This window comes from Gopherus evgoodei, chromosome 3, assembly GCF_007399415.2.
Source record: "Gopherus evgoodei ecotype Sinaloan lineage chromosome 3, rGopEvg1_v1.p, whole genome shotgun sequence".
Lineage (NCBI taxonomy): Eukaryota > Metazoa > Chordata > Testudines > Testudinidae > Gopherus > Gopherus evgoodei.
In genome coordinates, this window is record NC_044324.1 from 197,795,376 (window position 1) to 197,814,381 (window position 19,006).

The following is a 19,006-nucleotide window of genomic DNA, read 5'->3' on the forward strand; positions in this document are numbered from 1 at the left end:
GGGAGTAGTGGGGGCAAAAGACATATCTGTCTTCAAGACTAAGCATGATAAGTTTATGGAGGGGATCCTATAATGGGATAACCTAATTTTGGCAATTAATTCATCTTTTACTACTAGCGGTAAATATGCCCAATGGCTTGTGATGGGATGTTAGATGGGGTGGGATCTGAGTTACTACAGAGAATTCTTTCCTGGATGTCTGGCTGGTGAGTCTTGCCCACATGTTCAGGTTTAGCTGATCGCCATATTTGGGGTCAGGAAGGAACTTTCTTCCAGGGCAGATTGGCAGAGGCCCTGGGGTGGGGAGGGGTTTCGCCTTCCTCTGCAACATGGGGCACAGGTCACTTGCTGGAAGATTCTCTATCCCTTGAAGTCTTTAAACCATGATTTGAGGACTTCAATGGCTCAGACACAGGTTTGATACAGGAGTGGGTAGGTGAGATTCTGTGGCCTGCATTGGGCAGGAGGTGAGACTAGATGATCATAATGGTCCCTTCTGACCTTAAAAGCCTATGATTGCAAATCTTTGAGGATACCCGATGCCGAGAGCCAGGAAGACCGGTGCATCACCACTGCACTGGCAGTGGTGCGGGCTGCTGGATTAGCCATGTTCATGGATGCTTGTAGTGCCATCCTAGACAACAACTGACCTTTGACGAGGACTAACTTGAAGTCCACTCTCCTGTCCTCTGGTATATGGGAGGCAAATCAAAGAGCTTGTTGTAGTTGTCATGGCCATAGCTTGCAAGAAGGGTGGAATAATTTGCAATTCTAAATTGTAGAGTAGAAGAGATATAAACCTTGCAGTCCAGGAGATCAAGGCGTTTGAGGTCCGTGTCCTGCAGAGTGGGCTGGTAGCGTGGCTGCTTTGTTCTGTGTCGCTGCATCCACCACAACAGAATTAGGTTGTGGGTGGGAAAATAAGAAATTGACGTCCCTCGCGGGCATGTAGCATTTATGTTCCGTTTTCTTGCATGTTGGTGGAATGGAGGCAGGGGTCTACCAGAGAGTGTCAGCTGGTTCTAGGAGAGCTTTGTTTATGGGCAGTGCTATCTTGGAGGGTGCAGAGGGTTGGAGGATTTTGAGAAGTCTATGTTATGTCTTCTGGACTTCCTCCAAAGGGATGTCCTGGCTGAGTGCCATTCTCTTGAAAAGTTCCTGGGATTGCTTAAAGTCGTCCACATTTTGTGGAGGTGGAGGCATGAGGGCATCGTCTGTGACTGATGGCGAGGCAGGAGCTGGTAACGCTCCCTCTTCAGTAGGAGGTTCAGGAGCTCTAGATGTTGATGGAGCTGGGGATATAGGCGTAGGTCCGGAAGAAGGGGCACAAGGAGGAGCGGTGGCAGGAACCAAACACGGGTACCACTGAGGCCAGGGCACCGGGTAGGAAAAGTTGGGTCCCAACCACTGGGCGGACAAAGTAGGGAAACTGAGGCTGATTCTTATGCTGCTCCCTGTCTTGGGGTATGTATGGCTCTGGTGGAGGGGAAGACTCAGGCAAGGAGAACTCTGCCTGCTGCGGTGTGCCGTTCTCACTATCAGTGAAAGTATCCAGGTCAGGTGGTGAGAGCTGCTGTTCAAATAGAGAGTGCTCCATGTCTAGGAGAGGAGAGTCAGGCTCAGGGACCACAGAGATATCCTGCTGATGCAGGAATTTTTGCTGCTCCCTAGGCCGGTGTGCTGCAGAGCATGAAGTGTGATTTTAGTTTCACATTTGCAGGAGCCCAAGAGCTGTTTGTGAGAGCTTTGCAGGGGGTCTGAATCTGCTCTGGGGTGGAACGCATTGCCGGCAATAGGTCCATTGCTGGTGCCGGAGGGACTGGTGCCGAGGAGAGCTTTCCGCTGCAGGAAGTCGGGCCCCTGCTTTTGAGCCTCATGTGAGTTGCTTGTGAAGTGCAGGGGCAGTCAGAGTTGCCTGCTCTCGGCACTGACAGCACCAAGGGTAAAGACTCTTCAGGAGATCCTTTACCCTTTTGAGTGACTCTGAGATGAGACATTAGGGCTTCCTGTCTCTTCGTGTGAGAGGGTGAAACTGGGCTCCCCGTTGGTTCTGCCTTGGCAGGGGACCCTGAGGGAGAGGGTTTACTGCCCTGCTCCATAGGCAGCTGCAGAGCTTCTTGCCTCTTCGCCTGAGAGGGTGCACATTTATTGAATCCTGAAGCCCCTGGCATTATTGTGCTAGGAATGCCAGGGGAGAGTGTCTCAGTGGGAGATAAACTTGAAGAGAAAAGTTTTGGTTTTTTTTCAACTAAGTAACTATAGTAAAGGAAGGGAAACAACTAGGATGTTACTAACTATTTCTATGTTCTTTGTAATTGTTTCCTTCAGAAGCCAGGGAAGAGGATCAGCATTGCCCCGAGTCCCATCTTCAGCAGAGGATGGCTGAGAAGGAACGGAGGGAGGTGCAGGACACATGCGCTCCGGCACACCCTAACGACACCACGAGACAGCAGCTGAGCACATGCGTCCCGACCAGACACCGCTACCGAAGATCATCAATCAATGGCGCCAGGATGCATCTCCACCTAGAGTGGAGCACCCCCTGGGACAGCACTCGAAGAACCACCACAGGATCTTTATAAAAATACTGGCATGAGTCAAACCTACCTGCTGCTAAGGATTTAAATTATATGACAGTGTTATTATGTAGCCTCTCCCTGGGACTGCAGGAGTCTGCACTGCAACAGGTAGACCCAGACACAGAGGGAAAGGATACAACAGTTGGTTGAGGGAACTATTTACAAGTCTATTATTGCTGGAGCCTTGTACAACATTAGAAAATTCATGTCAAATGCCATTTGAAATGTAATGTTCATCAATGCTTTAGGTAATCTCAAGCTGAACAGCTATAAATGTTCTTTTGAGTATTTAAGATTAGCAGAATGAGAAACTGTACCAAGAAATTCAATTGGCCAGATGCTGGCCACTTACTGGGCTGACATGTGAGCCAAAAACAAAAATAGAAAGGAGTTAAGACTCTGCCCAGCTACCCCCAAATTGAGATTTTTAAAGAAATAGACATATTCCAAATACCTTTAACATCTGACCACTGGTTCAATTTAAACCTCTCTTTTTAAGCCCTGTTGAGGAAAGTCAAATCTACAGCTGTATGTTGAATGATTTATCATTTACCTTCAAAGAATCAACTAAGTCATCGACTAGGAAAAGACGTCTGAGCTCCTTTACTGTACCATTAATGTGGCCAAGTGCAGCATTGCTGTACTTCTGGACAAGCTCCTCAGACACAGCAACATCAGTCTCCAGGTAAGCCCTGAAAAATGAAAGAATAATTCATGACACACAAGCTTTACCTGCTTGTTTTTACGTTACTAAATCAGGTCTTCTCTGCTCTGGAAGACTCTATAGCAGCGGTTCTCAAACTGTGGGTCAGGACCTGTTTTAATACAGCAAAAATGTGAATAGGCAGTATTAAAAAAATTCTTTGCAGCTCACCTTTAAGCAATAATCAACACGACGACATGGATAAAGTTACTCTTCATTTTACTAAGTCTTCTAAATGGAATTTCTTTAAGCAAATGATTGTTAATGTTCTAGAGAAGGAGTTTGGTCCAAAAGGATTTAGTACCTCACTTTTTGGAAGTGAAAGGTTAAGGTCTGCAATTTGAGACAGGTCAGACTTCCTCCACTCCGCCTACCATCTCCTTCTCTTTGCTTAATGTCTGAAGATTTAGCTGAAAGTTCTAGGAATTTTCCAATCAGAAAGATAAAAATCCTGTAATCCTGTTAAGGTATTCTCACACACACCCATCCCCCACTCCATATCCCACCTTTTCCATCTACTAATAAGCAGAGTTGCTAGGTCAGTATTAGATTCTTTAAACAGAAAATTATCATTTTAAAAATCTAGTTTCATATCCAGTAAGGGCTCAGAAGGGAGATGTTGCTTATCTGGAATATGGCATCAAATTCTACCCTGCCCCATGACTGGTAAATTAGCTCTGTTCTACACATTAAGACACCTATTTTATTTAACAGGTAATTAGAATTATGAGAGACATTTTACAGTATTTATACAGTTGTGTTAAGTATTATTTACCTGTAAAAAGTATAAGACGGTTACTCACCTTTGTAACTGTTGTTCTTCGACATGTGTTGCTCATATCCATTCCAGTTAGGTGTACGCGCCGCGCGTGCACATTCGTCGGAAAACTTTTACCCTAGCAACTCAGTGGGCCGGCAGGTCGCCCCCTAGAGTGGCGCCACCATGGCGCTCCATATATACTCCTGCCGGCCCACCCGCTCCTCAGTTCCTTCTTGCCGGCTACTCCGACAGTGGGGAAGGAGGGCGGGTGCGGAATGGATATGAGCAACACATCTCGAAGAACAACAGTTACAAAGGTGAGTAACCGTCTTTTCTTCTTCGAGTGATTGCTCATATCCATTCCAGTTAGGTGAATCCCAAGCCTTACAAAGGCGGTGGGGTCGGAGTGAAATGTGGCAGAATAAAACTGCTGAGCCAGAGGCTACAGCCTCTCTTGACTGCTGAACCAGGGCATACTGCGAAGCAAAGGTATGGACCGAGGACCAATGGAGCTTCGCGACAGATCTCGTGGGTAGAAACACGAGCCAGCAAGGCGGCAGATGAAGCCTGAGCCCTGGTAGAATGCACGGTGATGTGGCTTGGGGAAATATGAGCCAAATCATAACAAGTGGGGATGTCCGCCATCACCCCAGATGAGATCCTCTGAGAGGAGAACAAGCAAGCCCTCCCTTTGGCCCGCTACCGGGATAGAGCTGGGGCACCTTAGGAAATGGTTCTGTCAGCACAATATAATGCGAGCCCTCCACAGATGTCCAAGGAGTGCAACGGTTGTGCCCATTGCGTTGAACTGTGGGTAACATGAAAAGCCAAAACCACCTTAGGGAGGAAAGCCGGGTGCGGTCATAACTGCACCTTGTCATTGTGAAACCTAGTGTACGGCGGAACCCCCGTAAGAGCTCTGATCTCAGAGACCCGTCTGGCCAAGACTAGGTTGAGGTCCCAGGTCGGGGCTGGGCGGCGCACCCGAGGGTGCAAGCGCTCCAAGCCCTTGAGGGACCTCGAACCCAAGAGCGTGAGAACACTGAACGTCCATCTCAGCCTGCTGGAAGGTAGAGATGGCTGCTGAGTGTATCCTCAGCGCTGATACCGCCAGGTCCTGCCGCTGAAGGCCAGAGGCAGGCCAAACAGAGGGGATCGAGACCTCAGCAGGAGCAAGATCGAGCGTATTGCAGCTGTAAAAGAAACGCTTCCACCTGGCCCGGTACGTTGACCAGGTGGAAGGCTGCCTGTCACCCCGACTCAGGTACGCAGCAGCCACCGTGAGGCGAAGAGGCTGCAGGTCCGAGTGACGAAGCCTGTCGTTGCCCTGAGTGATGAGGTCTGGGCTGACAGGCCGAGTAACGTGGTATGTCAGCGCTGCCTGGACCATTCTGGAGTGATCATGATGATGCACGCTCTGCCCCTGCGGAGTTTGAGCAGGACCTAATGAACCAGTGGGAACAGTGGGAAGGCATAATGCAGTTGGCCTTTCCACGGCATCAGGAATGCGTCCAAGATCGATTCCGAGGAGAGATCTTGGAAGGAGCAGAACACCTGGCATTTCCTGCTCTCGCGGTGAGCGAACAGGTCTGTGTGAGGAAACATCTCCACTTCCGGAAAGCGGGACGCCTCACATGGGGCAGAGTGATCACTCGTAAGGCAGGAAAGACCTGCTGAGGCAAAGAGTTAGGACGTTCCAAACGCCTGGGAGAAAGGACGTCGCCAGCTCCATCGAGTGGGCCATGCCAAAGACCCGGAAATGGATGGCCTCCTGACAAAAAAGGGGGGGGGGGGAGGACTATGTCTCCCCTGAATACTTATGAAGCACCTGGTCGTTGTGTTGGCTGTAAACACCGAGATACAACGGCCTCGCAGCTGCCGCTGGAACCCCTGGCATGCCAGGCGGACTACTCTCAATTTTTGGGGCATTGAGGAGGAATGCCAGCTCCCTAGAAGACCAAAGGCCTTAAGCTCAGAGGTGACTATGAACACTCGAGCAGAGAGATGAGGCGTCCGCCGTCAGGGGCAGTGAGCCGGATTTGGAGAGGACGGAGGCGGAGCTTGGCGTGTTTGGTTACAAACTTGCGGGCAACCATGGACCCAGGAGACTGAGACAAGAACGAGCTGAGGTCGTTGGGAAAGCCTTCAGACCTCAGATGATTGTTGCCATCGCCTAAAATCTCAGTTGCGATAGCAGGCTCCGGCTAGGTAGGAGACCAGGATAGCCCCTAGGGAGCCCAACCTCTGCGTGGGGACCAGAGTGGATTGCTCTATAATAAACAGCAGGCCTTGACCTGTGAATAAGACCGTGGCGATGCCCACGCGCTGAGTGGTTTGTGTCTCAGAGTCTCCGTGGATAAGCGAATCGTCCAGATACGGAAAAACGCATATCCGACATCAGCGACGGTAGGCGGCGACTATGCCCGTAAACCGGGAGTATTGACAGTCGGCTATAGAGCGGAGGCATCTCCCGTGCGGAGGGAAGATGGCATTGCGAAAGTACGCGTGCTTCATATCCAGGGCGGCACAGTAGCCCCCAGGAGGCAAGGATGGAATAATGATTCCCAGGGATACCATGCAGAACTCCAACCTTATCCTAACCCGGTTGAGTCCGTGCAGGACCAAGAAGGTCTGAGACCTGTGTTCGAGTGGGGGACTAGGGCATAACGGGGGTAAAACCCCTTACCCCTTTCGTCCGCTGAAGTGGGACAGGGCTGGAGCAAAATTAAAGGTGGTACCTATGCTCCATCGTGCGCAGGACCCAGCGATCTGAAAGTAACTGGGGCCATGCCAGGAGAAAGCGGGATTGGGATCCCGTCCTGCGACTGGTACACCGCCCTCAGGTGAACCTTGGAAGGTCCGTCTTTGGTCCCAGTGGTAATTGCGAGGGACCTTGACTTTGGCTCTTTAGGGGTCCTGACGTTCGTCTGCGACCACCTTGGCCCTGCCGTTTGCCAGAGTTCTGCCTCTGGCTAGGCACAGAGTATGGCGGCTGGGGCCAGAAAGGCCTGCGTTTTGTCGCTGGCGTATACATGCTGAGACGCATTAGGACCCTATTGCCCACCAGACTTCGCAGTCTGGGGCTGTCTCTGCCGCGAAGATGCCTTTACCAACAAAGGGTAAATCCTGAATGGCATACCGCAGCTCCGGCCGGAGGTTTAAAACCTGAAGCCATGAAATGCACCTCACGGCGACACTCAAGGCCAGAGTGCCGGCCGCAGAGTCTGCTGCGTCCAACGAGGCCTGGAGGGACGCTCTGGGAACCTTCTTTCCCCCCGTCCTCCAAGACGGCAGCGAACTCCAGGTGGAAGTTTTGAGGGAGAAACTCCTTCACTCAGGTGCTATAATTATCGCAGCTAAGCAAGGCTTGTTGCTTTGCTACCCCGAGCTGCAGGGCCCCTGCAGAGTACACCTGGCGGCCAAGCCTGTTCATTCGCCAAGCCTCTTTCTGCTTCGGGGCTGGCGCCCGCTGGCCATCATATCAGGATCGTGGTCCTGAGCATAAAATCTGCACATATGGGATGACACGGATGCGTGTCCGGACGGCCATGGAGGTACTAAAAGAAGGCACAGGCAGAGTCTCTGACTCACTCGGACCTTGCCCAACTCGGCACCGGGGACCGGCATCGGGAGGCGTATCGGTACCTGGAACGAGATCCAGACCCGCAACCAGAACGGTGTCGGGAGGTCGACCGAGATCTCGAGGCTCGGAGAAGGGCTACAGGAGTCAAGGTACCTGCCCCGGTGCCAGAGGTCGGAACGGTGCCAATAGCGGGTCGGCGAACGGGATACCGACCGGTGCAGCGAGTGTGACCAGTACCGAGGAAAACAGCACCGGGACTGCCAGTGGTGTCCGGCGTGCCGACAGGACTTGGAGTGTCTGCGGGACCGTGATCATGAACGGTGCCGCTCTGCTGTGCTGACAGGGGACAGTCCCCTGAAGAGACTGTATTACCCGTACCGGCGGTGCCCGGGACAGGCAGCACTGACTCTGTCATGGCACTGAGAGCCCTCGCCGTTGGTAACATCTCCGGCGTGAAGGGAACAGCAGGCTCAACCACAGTGCGTACTGGGGAGCTGTCAGGCACCGGATTCGACGGCCCTCGTGGGACCGGGATCCACGGTACCGAGGTCATCAGAGCTTCGGTAGGTGTCGGTGCCGGGCGAACTGAGTTAGATAAGCTGTCTGGCTGCGGTGCCGTCAGCACTGAAGCAGCGGGAGTAATACGCTCAACCACGGCGCGTGCCGGGGAGCCGTCGGGCACCGGATTCGATAGCCCTTGTGGGACTGGAATCGACGGTGCCGATGCTGTCGGTGCCTCAGAGGCGTCGGTGCCGGGCAATCCGACTTAGACTAGCCCTCTGGCTGCGGTGCCGTTGGCATGGAAGCAGCCGGAGCAGGAGCTCAACCACGGCGCGTGCCGGGGAGCCGTCAGGCACCGGATTCTACGGCCCTTGCGGGACCGGGATCGACGGTGCCGACGTCATCGGTGCCGCAGCAGGTGTCGGTGCCGGGCGATCCGACTTAGACTAGCCCTCTGGCTGCGGTGCCGTTGGCACGGAAGCAGCTGGAGCATTAGCTCGACCACGGCGCGTGCCGGGGAGCCGTCAGGCACCGGATTCTACGGCCCTTGCGGGACCGGGGATCGACGGTGCCGACGTCATCGGTGCCGCAGCAGGTGTCGGCGCCGGGCGATCCGACGTAGACGAGCTCTCTGGCTGCGGTGCCGTTGGCACGGAAGCAGCAGGAGCAGTAGCTCAACCACGGCGCGTGCCGGGGAGCCGTCAGGCACCGGATTCTACGGCCCTTGTGGGACCGGGATCGACAGTGCCGACGTCATCGGTGCCGCAGCAGGTGCCGGTGCCGGGCGATCCGACTTAGACGAGCCCTCTGGCTGCGGTGCCGCTGGCACGGAAGCAGCAGGAGCAATACGCTCAACCACGGCGCGTGCCGGGGAGCCGTCAGGCACCGGATTCTACGGCCCTTGTGGGACCGGGATCGACGGTGACGACGTCATCGGTGCCGTAGCAGGTGTCGGCGCCGGGCGATCCGACTTAGACGAGCTCTCTGGCTGCGGTGCCGCTGGCACGGAAGCAGCAGGAGCAGTAGCTCAACCACGGCGCGCGCCGGGGAGCCGTCAGGCACCGGATTCTACGGCCCTCGTGGGACCGGGATCGACGGTGCCGACGTCGTCGGTGCCGGGCGAGCCATCTTAGACGAGCTCTCTAGCTGTGGTGCAGTTGGCACAAAAGCAGCAGGAGCAGTAAGCTCTACCACGGCGCGAGCCGGGGAGCTGCCAGGCACCGGATTCCGTGGTCCTGGGGGACTGGAATCGACGGAGCCGAAGTCATCGGTGCCTCTGCAGGTGTCGGTGCCGGGTAACGCAACTTAGGCGAGCTCTCTGGCTGCGATGCAGGTGGCACGGAAGCAGCGGGAGCAGGGGGCTCAACCACGGCGCGTGCCGGGGAGCCGCCAGGCACCAGCAGGAATCGTAGGCTCTCTCGACCTCAGAAGAAGGGAGCGGTGCCGAGTCGACATCGGTGCCGGCGACGGTCGGTGCCGAAAGGCCTTGGTAGTAACGGCGGGGTCCGGTGCCGAGGAGGCGCTTCTGCCCGCCGCTTGAACATCGCTCGGCGCCCAAGGTGGAGGGGTAAGTGAAAGTCCCGCACCTTTTTGTTCTCGGCTTAAAAGCCTTGCAAATGGGGCACTTATCTGTCAAGTGTGATTCCCTGAGGCACTTCAAACAGGAGTCATGTAGATCTCTCTTCGGCCGCGGCTTCTGGCAGGCCGGGCCCCTTTTAAAACCCGGTGAGCCATGCATGGCTCCGGCACTGGGCTCATGGAAGGGGCTACTTCCTGAACCCCGCTAACTAAACTAACCATGTTAGCAAAGAAAACACGTATAACCATACAAATATATATATAAAAGGGTTATAACTGCATAATTATATACGAGAAAACGAGTAGCTAGGGAAGTGGAGGTCAGCTAAGCCGCGCTCCACTGTTCCAACGACCGACACGGGCGGTAAGAAGGAACTGAGGAGCGGGTGGGCCGGCAGGAGTATATATGGAGCGCCATGGTGGCGCCACTCTAGGGGGCGACCTGCCGGCCCACTGAGTTGCTAGGGTAAAAGTTTTCCGACGAATGTGCACGCGCGGCGCGTACACCTAACTGGAATGGATATGAGCAATCACTCGAAGAAGAATTATTGTTTTACAATTCTCAAAAAACCTGCTAGGTGTCCCACAAAACTACAACCAAAAGAGGACAGATTCCCTGCCCTGAGGAGTTTGAAATCTAAGTTCAGCGAACTGCAATATAGCGGGTCAACCAGGCTGAATGGATTGAGGATGGAAAAAGGGGATGTCGTAAATGAAGCTAGCACACAGCATGTTAGAACAACAAAGATGTTTATGTTATTCATTGCTGGTAGGCATTCTAGAAGAAGTGGATCTTAAAAGAGGAGATGGTAACGGCCATAAGGACCAACTCAAAAAAGGTATTCCAAGGTAAGCGAGCAGTGCTGGGAGATGGGGGAAACAGGAGAACTGGACAAATGGGGCATCAAGGCTGCTAATATTGGCAGAGCTGAGCCTAGCAAGAGACAACCTTGGATAAGGAAGGAGGGGCAGAGTCATGCAGGGCCTTGATGGTGAGGTGTATGACATGATTTGAGCAATAGGTCAGAAACATGGTCCCAGCAGCTGCATTTTGTATGGACTGTCAGGGAGAGGAGAAGCCAGGGAGGAACAGTTTGTAGTGAATAAGAAAGGGCCTGAATGAGAATATCCACTGTATAGCAGAAAGAAAAGGTCAGATCTTAGAAATATTGTGGATTTTACTATGTACTTCTTGTAAACCAGTTTGTACTTATTGAAAACCAGTAACAGAGAAACTACATTCAGACTACTCCAACTGCCAGCAGACTGTTCCTTTAATTTAAAGGCTTTCCCTTTTAAACCAGCTTCTTTAAGGCTGGCCAGCATCCTATTTTGCATTGCACTGCTGAATGCTATCACAGCTCTGTGTCCATGGTTTTAATGTCTTTAGCAACAGATGCATTTTTCTTGATCTGTCTGCACTGTAACATTACATAACATTTCACCCACCTTAATTTAAAGGACAAGCTTATTGCAGGCAGCTGTTGGCTTCTAGGGGGTGGTGTGGACTGGCGACCTCTGTAAGCGTTTACAGAGTGCAGATGAGGAGATTCCAAAGGGGAGGACAGATCAGCTGCCTCAGCAAACCTCTCTTGCTTTGGTTTTGAAGGAATGGAAAGGAGGGAGGGAAGGGAGAACTGACCCTGAAAGTCTCTTCCATTGGAAGGCTACATCTGTCCTCATGGAGGAGAGGTTTTAAAAACTACCACATATCAATGTTATTTGGAAAAGAGAATTGGCAATACTACAAAAAAAGCAGCTGAAGAAAAGTAAACTGGGAAAATGAAGGAGGAGAAAAGGAGACTGAACCATATTTTGGAATGGAGAGGAGGAAAGCAGTTGCTGGATGGTGTGGCTGGTCGTGAGATTAAGAAACATGCACTCTTAATTATTATTTTAATGCATTAATGTGAAATTTACATCTCTAAAGACATAATTCTACAGTAGGTGCACTACTATGGCCTATATGAACCCAATAGTAATAGTGAAGCTCCCTGACTTTCTACACCACATGACCCCGCCACATTCTTGGGAGTGGGCACAGTTATTATTTAACAAGCTAATCACTGGTTCTCTTGGGGATTTCGATGAACTCAGTCATCCATGTTTTCAAAACTGACCCTAATTGTTTACAGTTTTCCTCATTAGAATCCAAGTTTTCAGATTTATCCACTGATCAGGTCACAATGAACCCGGATATTGCATCTAATCAATTGCTTATAATCCAACCAAATGGACTCATTAAGGCCTGGTCTGCACTAGCAGGGGGTTGATGTAAGATATGCAACTTCAGCTACGGGAAGAGCATAGCTGAAGTCAACGTATCTTATTTCGACTTACCTCTCGTCCTCATGGTGAGGGATCAATGGCCGCCGCTCCCCTGTCGACTCCGCTTCTGCCTCTCGCCCTGGTGGAGTTCCAGAGTCGATGGGAGCTTGTTTGGGGATTGACATATCGCGTCTAGACGAGACGCGATATATTGATCCCCGATAGATCGATCACTACCCTCCGATCCGGTAGGTAGTCTGGACGTACCCTTAGAATGTTGCTGCACTATTGCACATTCATGCTAGCATAGTAAGAGTTAAGCATGCTATTAAGAAACGATTTTAGAAAAAGAGGTATATAACAAAATGTGAATAATTAGCAACAGAACATTCCTTCTGCTGTATTTACTAATCTTTACCAAACCACAAATTGCTTTACAGGTATCCAAGTATGACATTTTCAGTGGTTTAGTACCTGATGTCACGGCATACTTGAAGTGCTGAATCAAGTATTAATGTGTAAGTAAGTTCAATGAACCAAACTGAAATAAATACCACATATACTCGTTCATAAGCCGAATATTTTTGGTAAAAAAGTGAAGCATCAAAGAGCGGGGATCGGCTTATAAACAGATCTATACCAAAATTAGATGATTTTAAAAACTCTATGGAATCACTGAATTGAATATCTAATACAATGTTGTTTTGTTTACCTGGAGTGTCTCCAGGCATGGATCCCTCAGCTCCCTGTTCCCAGCCAAATGAGGCTTACCCTAACGGGCCGGGAGCCAAAGTTTGCCAACCCCTGAAATATATGGTCGGCTTATGAAAGAGTCATACGGGTTTTGCTATTTTAAGTAACCATCTTAGGGGGTCAGCTTGTAAACAAACAGGCTAATGAACGAGTATGGTATATAAAGTTTTACAGTGATACTGGAGTCTGTCTTGCCTTTTTGAAGAAATACACTATGCCGGGCAGCTTTAATTCATTTTCCTTACCATTTATTGTGTCCATTCTATGAAATTATTTTGTGAAAATCCCAATCATGTTTGAGAGTAGCTACAGTTGAGAGAGATAGATTGTACAGCACTGAGGTTGTTTTACATTGCCATGCACTGGTATCGTATATATATTCAAACGCAGTTAGCTGAATCTGTAGTGCTATTCCAACAAACATGTACTTGGTATTAAAGAAAAATCTCACCTAAATGGGTGGCCTTCATCAGACTTTTGGATTGCCTGGATAACTCCCTTGTATATCCTGAAGCTGATCGTCACAGAGAGAAGGGCCAAGGCAATGTAAGCTGTCACACTCACAATGCTGAACACTGTTAACGAAAGGAGCAGGAACAAGCTGGCACCAAACACCACTCCTGTCTTCTTAATGTCTCGCCAGTAAAGGAGGTCAACAACTAAAAGTTAAAAGGACTGAAATTAGAATACAAGGCCTCTTACATCCACATGACAAGTGTGTATTTGTTTTATCTGAATATGACATCTTAAAAAATTGAACCCACTATCTCATATTTCTACATTATTAGAAGTTTCTAGTTAAACAATAAGCATTCTGGGAAGAGTTAGAACTGGTTTTACACTAAACTCTGGATTGTTGGAATTACCCAAAATGCATTTGCTAAAATTCAAGTGCAGTTCTGCCCCGAAGAGAGACTACATCAAAATGAAATCCTAATGAATCTGCTCTTCGTGAGCATTCCAAGCCATCCTTGCTCACATCAGTGACAAGTTTTTACTGCTTTTATTCCTGTACCTTTGTGCACCCAACAGCTAAGAGAGAGATTCTGTTTTTCTGGAGGCCAATCAAAAGAATTGTTTACTGAATCCAAAACCACTATACCTGTGTAAACCCAATGATGGCAAGTGCACATATATCACTGAGGGCAGCATTTTAAGACAATGGGGCTGGTTACACAAATATAACTGAAGGCCTAATTGGGCTTGCATAACCTTTTCTACTGGTGATGATCTTGATGCAAAGTTAGGAACAATCACGGAAATGTAGGGCTGGAAGGGACCTTGAGAGAACCCAGTTTGATTTCCAATCAAAGCTAAATTTGCAGGCCAATGATGGGCAAAATGTTTATTTGTAAACTGAACATATATTTTCTATATAACCATGGAAACACATGATGCCATTTTTAGTATTACTGTTCAGACTAATTGCTCTTTGGGTAAATCTTTGGTCACTGGATTAAAATATCAAGTTTCCTCTTTCCGGGTTTGAGTCTGCTGCATTTTTAAGTGAAGTATCACAGATTTAGTGAGAACCTCCATTGTAGCATGAGGGAGTATTTGATCTAACTGGGTTTCATACACTTCTCAATGCTATGTAATGGGAAACGGTCATGGGAGAATTTTGAGTTGCCTAACTTCACAGCTCATTTCCCTCTCCATCAATAGTGATTATATAAAATTTATTAGATATAGAGCTCAATATAAAAGAGGGTAAAAGAAAAAAGCTTTATTAGCATTATAAATAATGTTAGTTAGTTATCTAGTCTTTTCAAAACGTGAAGCACTACTATGTTTATTATCTGTTCTAAAACCACTGGGACATCTATCTGTCTGAATTTGGTTGTTTTAAGCTTTATGTGAGCTTAGCACTACAACAGCATCTTGTCTACCTTAAGAATTTTCCTCTAACTACAAAACAACCACAATCCAAAACAAATCCCTATATTAATTCAGAACACAATAAGCAGTTGAAATAACATGGGGTGGTATGTATAATCTGAAGGAAATGTGTATGCACTAGCTTTAAATAATTATGTGCTACCTTAGGGCCAGATTCCGCTAATACCTGTGTAGACATAACTTTACTACCATACATAGTCCCATTAAAGCCAATAGAATTATTCATAAAAGTGCACATGCATAAGCTTTTTTAGAACTGAAGCCTTCCTTTCAACATTATGAAATCATTTCAATACAAGATTTGAACTAATCAGCTGGTGTTGGAAAGACAAGAACTCTATGCTTTGAAACTTCTAAAAATATTGACAATTTTCATATATATGTACAATAGCTTCATTATCATGATTTTTTTTAATTTTAAGATCTGCATTAATAGTGTGTCATTGTCTCTTTATAGGGCCAGTTTGTAACAGTGATAAAGGACTACATCTGCACTGTTAAAAATTATAACAAGTGTAATAGCAATAATTCAGCAATCATGAAAATTCCCAGTAACATTCACTGGAAAGGGAGATATTCTAAAATTGGGATAGTCCGTGAGGGTTCATTTGTATAGTGGCTTCCAAAAAACTAGAGCCCTAACTTTAAATACTTTTTTCATTAATGACTGAAGATTGGTGACCTCAATCTACTCCCTTCCTTCATTTGGACCTGGAAATGTATTTCCATTTTACATTTCCCCCACATACACTCTGCCCTGTCCCATTCAAAATGAGAAGTACCATATAAGCCCCAATGCTAGTCTCACATGTATACGGTTTAATTTTGCAATAGTGTAAACATTCTAAAAAAATTCAATTTTGTAAAAACAGTTACAAAATTGAACTGTTACTTTTAGTCCATGTAACTGATAAAAGGTAAAAGCTGCTTTAAATTCCTCCACACCTCCAAAAGAAGGTAATTTAGAAAATCCAAACTGTATATTAGTGAAAACAGCCTGCTGGCTTTAACACAGAATACCCACAAAAGATAAATATACTCAGGGATACTCCAAGCAGTATCCTTCCTTATGCTAATTGTGTTTGCTTAAATTTACACTTGTGTAAACTACAGTTACAGCCCTTCAATGTAAGTATTCCAGGCCTAATCTAAAGCAAGTGCATCTGTCTACATATGGTAAGCATGAATTGTCATCTGGCACATCTAAAAATAGTACTGCTAGCATCCATGCCTCACATGCAGAACGCATCCAATTACATTTTGCCTTTAGTGCAAATGCCGTGATTAAAGGCTGATTGCTGAATTCTCTGAAGTCTTTTCTACCATAGGTTCTTATTTTTAAGGCTGAACAGTTTCAATAGTTGTTTTTGTGACAAAAACAAGCGCTTATATATTTGACCTGAAAATCCTCTCTCAAAACATAAATGAGCCACAAGAAACTACTTTTGTCTTCTGAACAAATTAAAAGCCTCAGGATTCATAAGAGAGTTTTAAATTCATGTATATATATTAAAACAAAAAAGAACTAACCAATTTTGGCATCCATCTTGAGATTGCCTGCATGCACCCAGATCTTGTACAGCTGACAAGCCAGAACCTTTTCACTTCCGGCTAGGGTATTCAAAGGTCAACTGATATACGCAACTGCCTGCTATCTCACTACTACAGTTAGAAGCTTCACAGACTAACACCGAATGCTTTAAGCATTCAGCCAAGAGCTGTTTCTCCAGTAAGTCCGTGGAATGCAGTTAAAAGTATTTAAAAAAAAAAAAAAAAGATTTGCAGCTGAATCGGACAAGTAAACATTTTACATCTAGCATAAAAAAGATTTCAGGGCTAAATAAAGATTCTCTTCAGAAAAAAGGAATGAACAAAGAAAGGACAAAAATCACATCTCATTTAAGAGACTGCATGAATCAGGAAACATTTCTCAAATAACCTTCTATAGTCTAACTGTTAAGTTGAAATTCTTGATGACTGTTTCATTCAAATAGCAGTTAAAAAAAAAATTTACAGCTGCAGACAACTGCCATTTTTTGGCCTGATTTTACAATTTCTGGTGTACTAACATGGGAATCTATTAAGAAGCGTTGAACATCTGCAGCTTTAACAGATATAGGATGCAATATTTTTGTCAAATCAACCATCTACAATACATATTATAATAGTACCTTTTATGGGCACATTCTTATGATGGTCTTATCTTACCCCTTACTATAGCATCATTTTCCAATAAGGCAAATTAAAACAAATATATACCTGACTATACCTGTTATGTTTTCTGCTTAAAAGATCATTAGAAAAAAAACGGATGTAAAAAATAAAGCTGCTGTTTTTATTTAAACCATGGTGTAAGTAGGGTGGTCCCCTGCTCCTGCCCTGAAGGGGTAAAAACAGCCCTAGGAGGGGGCTGTGGCTGGAGAAAGCAGCTTTTAGGCTGGGTTGATTGGGGAAAGTGGCTGCAGCTGGGGCCACACCCCAAACAGACTCAGCTGGCCCTATAAAGGCAGAGAAGCCAGGAGCAGACAGGAGTCTTCCTCTGTCTGTAGAGGGAGAAGGGCCTGGCTGCAGGGAGCTAGACACAAGGTATCTGAGTGAAGCAGGGCTGGGGAAAGGCAGAGGAGCTGGGGAGCTCCTGCCTGGAAAGCCCCAGGCTGTGGCCTAGCATAAGGCCAACAGGTACTGGGTGTTGCAGGGTAGGCCCAGTGGTAGGCCAAGGCAGCAGGTCCAGACTCAACCTTGCCAGTAATGAGTAGGCTGATACTGCAGTCTGCCCCAGGGTGTGGGGCTAGACGATGACTAGCAGTAGCCATATACTGAGGCAAGGTGGGGATAGTGGGTGGGGGTTCCCCGAGGAGGGGAGACCCTAAGACTGAGAGAAAGGAGTTACTGCCAGGGGGCAGTACCCCAGGTAAAAGGGCACCGGGTCCAGGGAGCGACACAGGGGCCAGAGGACAGGAGGTTCACTGGCCTGCATAGGGTGCTCTCGAGCTGGAATTGAGCTAATTCCCAGGAGTCACCAGCAGGAGGCGCCACAGGGGTGAGTCTGCTCCTCTACACAGGGGTATCCAAACAGGCTAGAGAACAAATATGATCAGGCCATTTGTGGCCTAGAAGCTTGGCCATCGTGCCTTCTGGGCTTGGCTGCCTCATTCTGCTTCTGAAGAAGTACCACACAGGTCTCCATAAATTGCAGCATCTTCTGTGAAAAGCATTAGACGGTCAAAGCCAAGAAAGAGCTACCAGCGAGAGATCTAAGTAGCTGGAAAAGAGAGACAGACAAGAATGAAGATGCAGGACAGTGCCACTTCCTCTATGGGCTACTTCACAGGATTTTGCAGGTTACTGAGGACTAAAGCTTACCAATATTTACCAGTAAAAACATTCACAAAAAATTAAGCCAAGACAACAGTGACTGCAAGATGGTAGTGAGTTTTGTGACTGTACCAGAAAAGAAACTGATCTCATTGCCTCTTCCACTGAAATGAAAGCTTTCGGTCTAGTGTTGTTCATATTTAAATTAAGGGATGGATACATACATTAGCAAAATGTGTGCATTGATAAGTTATAAGAGCACTCACACTGAATCATGCTATAACCTGATTTGCTCCTGGCTCCGAATGGGACAAAGATAACTTTCAATCATATAACAAAATCACGGGACACTTCTGATCTTTACTGTTCTGCAAGGATCTGTCTGTGTTACAATTACTAGGAAATCGGAGGATCTAGCTACAACACAATTCCATCTGTACTCCAGATGAGATCTTATTAATCTTCCATAATGGGAATAAAGCAATCAATGTTGCAGAATACAGTTCAAGTCCTGTCTATACTGCAAGCTGCAACAGTGTTGTAACCAGATCCCCGCTCAAATGTAATTATAATGTAGACAGGCCCCACAATGATTCAATAATATGGTAACGTATGGCTTTGGCCAATTAGCTACAAAACTCCACCCTGTTTACCTCTGACCTTGTCTCATGTCCCGTGATTGATTGATAAGCTTGCTGTATGTGGAATGACACCATAGGAGAACTCAAAATTTTGTAGTGTATACTGGCCCTTCTATTATGGGCTTATCTACTGTGACAGACCCAGACCAGTGGGGTACAGGAGTCTGGTAGAGAGCAAATATACTGCTCACTGGATGAGTAGTTTTCTGTTCCCTGAGTGACCAGAGCAGGGGCTGCACTAGAGTAATCAGGAACCTGCTAGAACCAATTAAGGCAGACAGGCTGATTACAACACCTGCAGCCAATCAAGGCAGGCTAATCAGGGCACTTGGGTTTAAAAAGGAGCTCACTTCAGTTTGTGGTGGGCATGTGAGGAGCTGGGAGCAAGAGGTGCAAGGAACTGAGAGTGAGAGGGTGTGCTGCTGG

At 47.7% G+C, this 19,006-nt stretch overlaps 1 protein-coding gene across 5 annotated transcripts in view; it reads right to left on the bottom strand.

The window, feature by feature from the left end:
- Positions 1-19,006, bottom strand: part of RTN4 (reticulon 4) — a 124,699-nt gene that overhangs the window by 21,019 nt on the left and 84,674 nt on the right. For 4 of the 5 annotated variants that reach the window (XM_030557765.1, XM_030557766.1, XM_030557767.1 and 1 more), the window contains 2 exons: positions 13,177-13,384; positions 3,133-3,271 (listed from right to left, as the gene is read on the bottom strand). In XM_030557765.1, coding sequence (XP_030413625.1) covers positions 3,133-3,271; positions 13,177-13,384 — 347 coding nt within the window. Of the gene's footprint in view, positions 1-3,132; positions 3,272-13,176; positions 13,385-16,154; positions 16,252-19,006 lie in introns of those variants that run through there. The other variant, XM_030557769.1, reaches the window with a different exon arrangement.